General features: G+C 40.2%; 1 protein-coding gene across 1 annotated transcript in view; it reads left to right on the forward strand.

Annotated features, from left to right (window-relative positions):
* The first annotated feature begins 2260 nt into the window (after positions 1–2260).
* loxhd1a (lipoxygenase homology PLAT domains 1a) overlaps positions 2261–12136 on the forward strand; it is a 30391-nt gene continuing 20515 nt past the window's right edge. The window contains exons 1-7 of the mRNA XM_051411684.1: positions 2261–3039; positions 6425–6539; positions 8414–8494; positions 10049–10233; positions 11151–11249; positions 11494–11642; positions 11736–11859. Coding sequence (XP_051267644.1) covers positions 2310–3039; positions 6425–6539; positions 8414–8494; positions 10049–10233; positions 11151–11249; positions 11494–11642; positions 11736–11859 — 1483 coding nt within the window. The 5' untranslated portion in view covers positions 2261–2309. The remainder of the gene's footprint in view (positions 3040–6424; positions 6540–8413; positions 8495–10048; positions 10234–11150; positions 11250–11493; positions 11643–11735; positions 11860–12136) is intronic.

Here is a 12136-nt window from a genome sequence, read left to right on the forward strand (position 1 = left end):
TCTGCTCCAATTAGCTCGTTAAGCAAAGCAACTGTCAACACCTCAATTATTAAGCAGTGGCCGGTGTCAGTGTCCTCTCACCAACTTACTCAGCGAAAGATGGCTGGGAGTATAGCAGATCATATCTGACTTGTGCTTTGCCTGTTGAGGTCCTCAAATTCCATCCTGTCAGCCAGCACAGGACAGGTGACTCCAGTTAGAAATTAACATTACCGAGGCAACTGAAGTTTTATGACAGCTAGTTTAAGATTTAAAGATAGATTTTAGATTGATTCAAGGTAGTTGACTGGGCATACTCATAACCCAGTATGTCTGCATATATTACACTGGAGTAGCTGTTGAACGATATCAATTTCTATGTAATTAGTATTAATTACCATCCTGATTAAAGTTGATTAAATTGAACAGTGGAACATGAAGGTTGCAGTGTTAATGAAGGAGTAGGCCTTGAGCTCAACTGACAGAGTACAGGAACAGCATACTGTGATGATGAACAACCTGTCTGAATCGCAGTCACTGCTGCTGTAGGTTTAAGGTAAGTTCATCATTGAGTAATTAAAAATTAAGTTTTTGTTGAAAAGAATGTAGAAAAGCTCATGATTGATTCCATGAACTGGAGCTATGATCTGACTCAAGACAAAACAAGTGACCACCAGCAAGTTCAGGTAAATTTAATATTATGACATTATGCAAACTATGCTTCATATAAATCGTAAAACAGATCATTTATTAAGCCTTTTTATAAAATCTGATTCCATCATAATATTGTATTACATTAATATTAAGGTGATTAGTCAGGAATACTGTAGTATTTTCACTTTTATGTTAAAAGAATGATTCCTCAGTGCACTGGGTCAAATGAGGTTTGACACTCTGCTGTCACCTGTGGGTTTGGTAATCTGATGTTGAAAGATCAATATGACCAAACTCTGCCCTTCCCCTTGATGCCTACATTATCAGGTGTCAGGTGGCAGCAATAAGGCTAATGGGATGATTTGGCTTGTAGTCAGGTGCATATGTGTGCGCCAGTGTGAAGGAACTGCAAACGGAAAAAAATGCAAAGAGTTCATGTTATATGTTAACGATAAAAAGACAATAGTTCAAAAATATCGATAATAGCATTAATTTCTTATAATGATATAATATGTTATAATATATTATTTAGATTTTAGATCTAGCATTGCATTTTTCAATACAATTTTCCAATGTAAAGAAATAAAGTGCTGCACATTTTTAACTTGAACAAATAAAGGGAAGAACATTTCTTGGATGTTTCTTATTAGCACGTTAACTATTCTTCTTGAATATCAACATTATGATTGAATGTCCACTAAATCAAAGTTCTGATTCATATTGATTGCTTATTTCAGTAATGTCACACATAGAGTGCAACTTAATTTAAATACAGTTACTTCTCCAGACAATATTGCAGTTTCATTGTTATTGTAGTTGTAAGGAATAGTTACATTGGACAGAACCAAGCTCAATGTTTCTTTCTGTTTCCTGTCTTTATGCTAAGTTAAGCTAACCAGCTGCTGGCTCCAGCTTGATTTTAAGCTTACATATATGCGAGTATCAATCTCTTCATCTGACTCTTGGGAAGAAAGCAAATATTTTCCCAAAATGTTGGATTGTTCCTTTAAGTGGACACTGAAGTTGGCTGAAAACAGCCATGAAAGAAAGAAATCATTGCTGTGTGAATATTTACTCATTCATGGTAAATCTTAAGATACAGTAAATGTGTTACAAGTCATGAGTTTCTTTTACACAGGAGCTCTAAATGTGCTTTATATGGTGCGACACATTGTTATATCAGAATAAACAAAGTGGAGCAGTTGTAAGAGAGAGTTTGTGTGTGTGTTTATGTGTTTGTGTGTTTGTGTGTGTGAGTCTATCTGTCTCTGTGCGTGTGACTGCAGGTAAAAGCGAGACGCCCCCGGCCCGTAAAGCGATCCTAACACCATGAATAATGGAGAGTGCCGTGGCAGAGAGGATAAGTTCTCTGTACAAGGCTCCTTTTTCACAGGGCTTTCTCCCGTGGGTCACGTGAGTGCTGAGGTGACAGTAATTTTTCATGAGTGGTGTGTGTGTTGGCTGTATGGCCATATATTGCCCAGGTAGGAGACATCAAAGCAGCCATCACTCCCTCTGCATGTCTGTATACGTGCAGCCGCACACACCCTTGCTGCTCTGAACCCCGCGATCCCAGAACCTCCCTACGGCCAGGGGTCAAATGAATTGTCTTACACTATTAGAAACTCAAGGCAGCACTTACGAAACTAAAGGCCAGGGAAGTGGATGAATAAAAGATGCCGTCGAAACAGAAAAAATCCACAGTTTCAGAAGAAACCGAAGAGGTGGATGACGAAGTGGAGGAAACGGAGCCAAAGTTAAAGGAGAGGAGCAACGGTGTGACCTGTGGGGACACCACAAAAGGAGAGAAGAGTAAGAGGAAACACAAGAGCGCAGATAGCTCCGAGAATCAGGAGGCCCCAGAGAAAGAGAGGAAGAAAAAAGAGGGAGAAAAAATAAAAGAGAAAAAGAAGAAAAAGAAACCAGAGGATGATGCCGAAGCTGGTGCCGTGATTGAAAATGAAGCTGAGGAGGGTGAGCAGAACAATAATGACCCCAAGACCACTTCCAAAAAGGAGAAATCAGCGAAACTCAAAGAAGAAGTGACTGAGGGAGCGAAGGAGGAAAAGAAGAAAAAGAAGAAGAAATCCTCTGCAGAGAATCCAGAGGGCGAGGAGGAGATGGGATCCAAGGGTAAGAAGTCGAAAGATGGCAAGAAGAAGAAGAAGTCTCACAATGACGATGACGAGGAGCCCTTGATTGAGGAGCAGGAAGAAGAGGAGGACTCAAAGAAGAAGAAAAAGAAGAAGGCAAAGAAGGGATCAGCGGACAGTGACGAAGATAAAAAGAAAAAGGGTAAAAAAAAAAATAAACAGGTGGACTATGCTGTGATCTACCAGAATGAGCTGCTGGACTACCACACAGATTCGTCTGATGGATATGAGGATGAGTACTACAAAAAGAAAGGTAAGGATTTAACACTGTAGAGCAGACGGAGGTCACCTGTCAATCTCAGTTACATGAGAAATGTATGTATCTGTTGGAGGGGCCCAACTGGTCAAATTATGAATATAGATTTCCTCCAGTTCCCTTCAGCTTCGAGCCGGAGCACCCCAGGGAATCCCTCTGTGATTGTTCTTGGATGAAACCTCAGTTATGTTCCACATGAACAGAGCCAAACAGAAGCTCTGGGGCAGACAGGTGCTGGGTGCCGTCCCAGTCTCAGGGGCTGGGAGAACCGCTGGGGCCAGACGCAGGGCCCAGAGCCAGAGGAGCTTTTCTTAAAGTAGATCATAGATAGACCAGGCACCCCTGCAGGAGGCTGCAAATATTTTTATTTGGTTTGGTTCGAGGGGAACTGAGTTAGATTGTCATCCAGTGAAAGTCATGAATTAGTAATCATTTATTATTATGTTAACAGTAAAGGTCTACTCACTACCGTTTCATTAGCTTTCTAATGCCTTTTGCAGGTGAAGGCTGCTGCGAAAGTCAGTAAATGGATCGTTAAGTTAATGTTATTCTGTTCCACTACTTTTCCCAAGGTCAAGAACGAATGTCCATCCTCAAATTATACCCATTAACAACCCTGTCTCCAAGAAATTACATTTATATGACTAATTTGAAATAGCATGGGTCGCCCCAATAGCTCTTATAACTACATATCAAGGCTGCGTCCTCATCGCAGCAGCCCTGGGCCCTTTGGTGCATGTGATCTCCTTCCTTTCCTATCATACTGTCACTATTACAGAGAAAAGAAAAATTTAATAAAAGTCTCATTTAGTTGATACAGAATGTATCTGCAAAATGTTTACTGTCAGCTTATTTATTTTATTTTTCTGACAATATTTTATCTTGCAGTAGCAAATAATGCATCTGCTGAAAGCAGGAAGTTTCTCTGTGCCCTTTGAAAATCTGATTTTAAAAAGTCCAGTCCTGGTCCAGTTTGCAACTTATACAAGTGTGATGTAGAAACTTGAAGCCACCAGTGCACATACACTGAGAAGACTGAGACTTTACAGTGAAGTAGGAGACATCTTGTATCCAGCAGGAATTTTTATGAGGGAGAAGGAGTAGATGCCAATTTGTCAGACACATTATTGTTCCCAGCAGACTATATGTCTTAATACATGTCTGGAGGGGATCTTTAACCTTCACCAAGGTGCTTTTGTTGCAAATTAGTTGCATATAAATGGATGGAAAATGCAGCACTCAGCTGTATTCAAAGGTGTTTTGAATGAAGAAATTGCACATGAGAAGTCTTTCATCTATTTCCTCACAATATGCTGACACAGAGAGAGCTGAAAATTTGTCATTTTAATGTATTTTCCAGAATTTTTACCCCCAGATAATGTCTACCATAAAGTAGCTGATTAAAGTTAATGTACTTTTGTCCTCTGATCTTTGTGCGCCTAATGAAAGGAATATCATTATTTACCACCAGTAGCAGTGATACATGTCTGTGTACATGTATTTCTTACCTCACTGGCTCACTCAGGTCTCTAACACTCCAAGGAGTTTATCTCAGTTTTACAAGGTCACTATCTATCTGATTTTATCAGGTGTACCTCTTTCTCCCTAATCTGACTTTAATAGCTCTGCTCACTGTTAATTAGGTATCCATTTCCGTCTCGGAACGACTTTGGTCAAATTGCTCTTTATCAGGTCTCTGCTTCTCCTTTCCTCCTCTCCTGGATGTTTTTAGGTCATCTATCTGTCTTCTATCTCTGCTTTTCGTGAATGCTTCATTGAATTTATCATCTACTATACATTTTATACATATTTACCACCCTACATTTTCTTAACGTTCACCCAGGATACCCTACAGAGGACCAAGTCTAACGGAGTCTACCTGTTCAGACTGGACACCACGTTATCCTCCATTGTTTCTGTCTGACTACATTTGACCCAAAGGGTGTCCCATACCGTTTATCTTATATAACCACAGGAGAGGGGAGTTTACGTTTACATACAGTAATGCAGCCGGACTATAGAATTACCAGTGCATAGGCCAATCTATTGAGTCACAGGCAACAGCCAATCGCTGACTAATCTCCTACTGAAGATTTAATGTTGTTATTGTAACTCATACTCAGGCTGGTTTGCAGGCGTGACTTTTAAAATCCTCTCCAAAAAGTACAAATTCTTTGTTAGTGTGTGTTGGGAATTACATAATAAGAAAAATACTTTTATGACTCATTATCAGCTCTTTGGATTAATGCTGACAAAAGCTGAATGAAAAGTGACTCACACAAGAAGTTGTTCTTATTAATACATTGTCAATAGACACAAGCATAGGCTATAGTCTTACAATGCTAAGAGTCTACAGCCATGCTAGCACTTCTATGGCTCTCTAGGCACAGTGGGGCTGAGCTATCTGCTGACATAGGTGTGCTAATATGCTTACAGTGACAATGCTAACAATGCTATGTTCCCCACCTTAGTTTTGTTAGCATGCTAACATTTGCAAATTAGCACTGAATACAAAGTGCAGCTGAGGCTGGTGGGAATGTCATTAAACTATATATATGGTGGTGCTACATAAAAAGTCTGGATGTCACTAAAATTGTTATCCTGACAGGGACATGAATGTCGGTACCAAATTTCAGGGCAAAATCATCCAATAGTTGTTGGGCCTTTTCAATCTGAATCACACTGCCATATAACAGTGATCTCAGATATGTACACTGTTCTCATCCTCTCCTCCATACAAACACCTAAAATCAGTCATTCCCACAGACTGGGTCACAAATACATTTGCACAATTTTTTCCTCCTGCTAAATTAACTTATTTCTTCTCATTTATAAAGTATTTCAAATGTGTACAATGTTTTTCTGATGATGGGAAACTGAGATACTTAATTCATTTATGCACAAATTTGCTCTATCTGTAAAGTGCATCATCTTGGTTTTTAAAAAGTAGGTCCCCAGGTAAAACATTTGGGGAACGCTGCCTTAACGTCCTGAGACTGCTGAGTTTTCATCCTGTTTACCTTCCCATCAACTCAGTGGCCTGGTCAGATGAAGAGACACATTTGTGAAATGTGAGAGAAGCTTGGCTGGTGTATGACACCAGACATGGATTCGCTGCAGATTCGCCGCATTGAATTCCCTGGCAACCGTGCATGGAAGGAAACACAATGCTACCTGATGTTTATAGATTATTGGACACTGTCTGAGGATGTGACTTTGTGTTTGTCCTATTTATTTGAGGTTTTACTTTTTTAATTATCAAGACCTTGTTAGACAGAATTTATTCCCCGTACTTGCTCTCATTAATTCAGAATGGTGATGTGAACACTGCGCACATCTTCCTCTGTCCTTCTTCTAATCTCCTTTCTCCTCTCTCTTTCAGTGTACGAGGTGGTCACTATCACCGGTGATGTAAAGGGGGCCGGGACAGATGCTAATGTGTTTGTCACCCTTTTCGGAGACTTTGGCGTCACGCCCAAGGTTCACTTGGCAAGCAAGTGAGTTTAAAGGGTTTATGTTGATGTAATTGAATTACAGTATACTTTTATTAATATGCTGTCTTCAAGACTCTAAATCAAGTCTCAGTGACTCACTCTGCTCTGATTCGTTTGCACTTATCATATCAGGTTTAATGTGTAATGCTGTACCTTTGATTCAGTAGGATTTCATTCTGTTTCAGTCAATGCATAAAGCACAATCAGTAAGCTTAGTAGTTTAACACGTTTTCAATATCAGCTGTTAACTTTTGATCTTTTCTATTCCTCTTTGATCCTTCAGCACAGAAAAGAGGTATTTTCTAATCAGTCTGCTAAAGGATGGTTATGATTCTGTCCTTGTGTTGGGTTGTATTGTGCATATAACACTGTATGAGAGATAACTCCTGCTCAACATTAACCCGATGCCTTGAATCAAGACTAAATCAATTTGCACACTGAACATGTTTTTGTTTGTCAAAAACCATATCAACCTGAAACTCAAAAATCTGTTGATGTCAGAGAAGCAGCACTTGTTCATAACAGAGGTTTGGTTGTGGTGCAGGAATCTCTCTTCTATACAGTCGTATAAAGTGTCGGACACAGAATATCTGGAGTAAGGAGTAACTATGTGACATGGCCGGTCTTCTTTTTCATTCAGAGGCAAATGAAAGAAGACCACGATGTCATTTATGTGGATGATCAAATGACTCTCAGGGGATCTTATCAGCAGCAGGCTCCCTTTATCTCTGCACACATTGATTGACAGATAGGATTACCTGTGCAGCGTATAGGATATACCAACTTATTGTAAGCCACTCTGGACTGTGTCACCCACACCTTGTGGTAGTCTCATTCATCCACTTCAGACAGCATCAACATGCTATGTATTCAGTATCTCTGCTGTGCGGCTGTAGTGTTGCTCAGCTGATGAAATACTATACATGGAGGTTGATGAGTTGCTTTTGTCATGTAAGTTAATAAACATACTGCATAGCGAGGAGTTTCACCTTACTCCGATATATATTAGGTCCTGCCTGTATTGTGTAATGATCAATTCAAACTATATAACATGATACAGGTAAGGGAGGGCTGCTATGTCTCCAAGTATATTTGCCCAATTGAACAGTTGAGGCAGATTAAAAATGCAACTCTTTGGAAATTCAGTGTGATTCTAACAAATTCAAATTGCATGAATTCCAAAGTCTGCATTGAGTTTGCTTTTTCACATAATTCGTGCCTCCCCGTCATTCTCTTACAGGTGATAAGAAGAAACAGAGAACGAGGGCATGCATTCATGTGTGTTGAACAGTATTTCATTCTTGACAGTCTTTTTTACAGTATATGACACCGTGCACCTTAATTATGGGAGCGTTGGCATTGTCTGTGGGTTGAATATTGTAGGGAGAGGAGGACAGATGGAGATGTGGGTCAGAGACAAAGGCAGGCATTCTCTGTTAATGAAAAAGAGGGTGTCTGATTCGCTGTGGTTGGCAGAGGGGCTCCTCTGTGCACACGGGCCCAGTTAGTCTCTGTGAGGGGTAGAAGTACGTGAGGAGGAGGAGGAGGTGGTGGTGGAGGTGGAGGAGGGAGCGTTGAAGTGGCCGGGCCTCGGGAGGTTTCAGATTATACCACTGCCATGAGACCACCAGGGTACGCTAAGCCAGATCAAGGAGATGTAATTTACCATTCCAGAGTTCTGTTCATTTCAGTCTCAACTGTGTTTTTTCAACCCCCATGCTCTCCCTCTCTCTCTCTCTCTCTCTCTCTCTCTCTCTCTCTCTCTCTCTCTCTCTCTCGATAAAAATAGAGCAACTTTCTCTTTCTCTCTCATACACATAAACTCAATGCATCCGTCTACCAAATTCTCACTATTTCCATGTTTCCTCCATTTACAGAAGCCGAACTGCATTTGAGAAGAATAAGACTGATGTTTTCCGTATCAAAACACACAACGTGGGGCCTCTGAAGAAGCTGAGGTACTGTACAGCAAATTAAATGTAATGTGACCCCACAGTTATAACTAGTTGACATACATGTACATAATGTCCCTTTGGTGTTCGCATGCCTGCAGCACAGACCCAGAATGCACAGCTACAGGTCACTGACAACATCACAGCTTATGCTTCATAGTTAAGTGTACCTCACACAGGATAACAGCAGCTTACAGAGAGGATCTCACAGGAACATTTCTCACTTATTTTCCAGCTGTGCTGCTGGCCATCAAAGGATTTCATCCAGTGACAGAAGGTTAAGCCCCATCTGTTGTTGGGAGTTAGTGTCTTACTCCAGAGGAGGCTGAGTTACATCACAGCCGGCTGTAATGTAACTCTGTGAACTGTGAAATGAGGCAGCAGGATACATTTAAGAGTCACTGAGTGCAAAAAGCGGAGAGAGGCCGCACTATGCCTCAGAAAATTAAGAACTTTGGAAGTGTTGCTAGTAAGTGGACCTTGAGTTGCAATTGTATTATACAACTACAACATCTAGCAAGACTTTTCACTCCCCAAGCACATTTCAGTTTACTGACCTAGAAACGGATAATTTCTAATGCTGTGAGAGAGTGCAGACTTTTCTACTTATGTTAAACTGCAGTGATCCTGAAACAAAATTAGCAACAGGTGTTGAAGGTTATAGGAACTTGTAGTAATTTATATGTTCATCTGTCAACATTTGACATGGCAGCTACTCATAAACTGAGTGCATTAATAGGAGTCTGCAGGTGTCTGGATTATTGTGTCAGAGCTGGCAAGCAGCTGTTTTGATAAGTGTTACAGTTTTGGAGCAAAAATGAATGTTTTTGCAGCTGTTTTGAGACTTCAGTTCATCTGTTTGTCATATCATCAGCTAGATTTCTTCAAATTCTACACATTGTTCAGATTCTGGAGATGAAATGTTGTAAAAAGTGAGTATTTGAAATTTCAATTTCTACGACTCACTATGGGTCCCTGGTTTGAATCCAGTGGGGGACCCATGCTGAATGTCCTTCTCCATCTCTTTCTCCTTTGACTTCATGTCATTTCTCTACTGACTTGTTAGTAAAGACATAAAATGCCCCCAAAATAGTTTTCCACACTTTCTATGACAGTAATAGCAATAATAGCACAATAATGCATAATGAGTTGTACAGGTTATTACTAAAGTACTGCACTGAAGTCTGTGAGAGTAAATAACCTAATTGTACATAGTGTTTAGTGTCCATTGCTGTCCAAGAGAAACTGTGTTGTCCTGATGGCTGAGTGATCTAAGACATGTAGCCTGCAACTGCACGGCCACTGGTTTGACTGCAGCTCTGAAACCTATGTTGTATGACAGTCTGTTGTTCACCTATAAGGTGAATGAGTTATTCTACCCCATCGTATTCAGTTGTCATGTTATTTTCCATGTCTGAACCACAAAAAAACAATAGTCTCTGTTGTTACATATTTGCCACTGCAAAAAAAAGTCATGGGCGCATGTGATGTGGCAAGCTCATTTGTGATTACCTGCCTGCAGGGTGAATTCATGTCACACTATGACGGTTGACTCCCCAGGATAGAGCATGATAACACCGGGATGAACGCCAGCTGGTTCTTGGACAGGGTGGTGGTGACCGACATGAACCGGCCCCATCTGCGCTTCTATTTCGCCTGCAACAACTGGCTGAGTCGGGAGGAGGGTGACAACCTGTTTGTCAGGGACCTGCTGGGCAGCTTGAACCCCATGGATGTCCCAAAATGTAGGTCACTCTGGGACAAACACATAATACAAAGCAGACACAAAGGTTCACAAAGGTTAAAACAAAATAACAGTTGATTGAAATTCCATATACCTCAGCTACATTTCACTGGAGAAACCACTGGATTTGAAAACAGATAGACTGTGTCCAAAAACCAGTATAAAATTAAATATATGAAAGCCTTGACAGCTCACAACTAATCAGACAGTCCCAGAGCTCTAATAATATCACTGTCAATTTAGCTCTAATGTTAAATAGATACTGTACCTCTGTACTTGCACCGTAAATTCTCTGATCAATTGAATGAGCCACATAGAAAGATATTTTTTGAAATAAAGCCACCACAGATGAACAAGTAAACTTGACAGTGTTAGTACTGTGTGTGTGGTCAGTTGTCCACAAAGGTGTCTGACGATCTACAGATCTTCCTACTGTTTCAGGTTGTAATTGAATTCCATCAGAGTGTAATCCTCAGGCAAACCAGCCCATGTACCCTCTGTTGCAATGTGATCTAACATCTTGGTGCCTGCAGTCAATCAAGCAGAGCATCGTGAAGCCAAGGCTCAGATAAAGATATGAGGACACCAAGCTGTGAGGGAGTGGTTAGAGCAGTATGGCTGGAACTCACACAACACACACACACACACACACACACACACACACACACACACACACACACACACACTGTTATGAATATTTAACCTGGAAACCATCAGAGTGTGGATTAGCAAGGAACCTGCGTAATGACAATACGAAAGTCCAACTAATTACATAGTGCTACTAACTGTGTAACTCATCTTTGCAGAAAATTGGTCCTGAAAGATGCAGATTATTAGTCTTTACTACTCTGTTTGCCTTTCTGTTGCCTTGTTTATATAAATTACTGTATTTTTGATTTCCTGTTTCATGATTTGCAGTAAATAAATACATAGTGAGCGTGTTCACTGCTGACATGAAGGGAAGTGGAACTGATGCTGATGTCTTCCTAAACATCTTTGGAGAGAATGGTGACACAGGTAGGGCCAATGATTTTTTTCTTAATGATTTTTCTAATAATTAATAAACCACATAGTAAAAAGAGACAACTTACTTATTTTTTATGATTTACAAACCGAAACAGCAAATTTACAGTGACATAAAAAGAGAAAAGTGGTACATTTTTTAATCTATTTATTGTTACTGTGATTACTGTAGCTATATCATCACTGGAATTTCAATGTGTTCGATTCCTATTCCAAAATACTTTGTTTCTTATGAAAGGAGAGAGACGACTGGACAGTGACAAAGACAACTTTGAACGCGGATCAGAGGACAAGTTTACAATAGAGTCGCCAAACCTGGGAAGGCTGAGGAAAATCACCATTGGCCACAACAACAGAGGCTCCTCAGCTGGATGGTTTCTAGATAAGGCTTGTACAATCTACCATGCATACATCATCTTTACAGATGTGCACACATGCATTAAAAACACTCATGATCATACATACTGTATCTCTCTCTAGGTGGCAATTGATGACATGGGGAATAAAGAAGTGTATGAGTTCCCAGTTAATCGCTGGTTTGCCATGGATGAAGACGATGGCAAAATACAGAGAGATGTGTTGGTTGGATCCATTCAACCAATGGGTGAGAACAAAACAAGACACTTTTTCATTATATTCGAATCCTCCACTTTTTTTGTTAGGAAATCAATTTTTTTTTAAATTTATTTCAAAGTGGAAGCTAGATTAGCTTGCTAATATTAGCATTGATTTCCACTAGATATTAGCTTTTAGTTACCTTCGATAGAAAAGACGGGGTCTAGCTACCATTGGCTGTCTCTCTATCATGGGTGGGCAGAGTCACAAAGTTGAACAATTTTTCATGTACACACAGATATTGGGCCAGTTATATTACAGTATTG

Source organism: Dicentrarchus labrax, unplaced genomic scaffold (genome assembly GCF_905237075.1).
Source record: "Dicentrarchus labrax unplaced genomic scaffold, dlabrax2021, whole genome shotgun sequence".
NCBI lineage: Eukaryota > Metazoa > Chordata > Actinopteri > Moronidae > Dicentrarchus > Dicentrarchus labrax.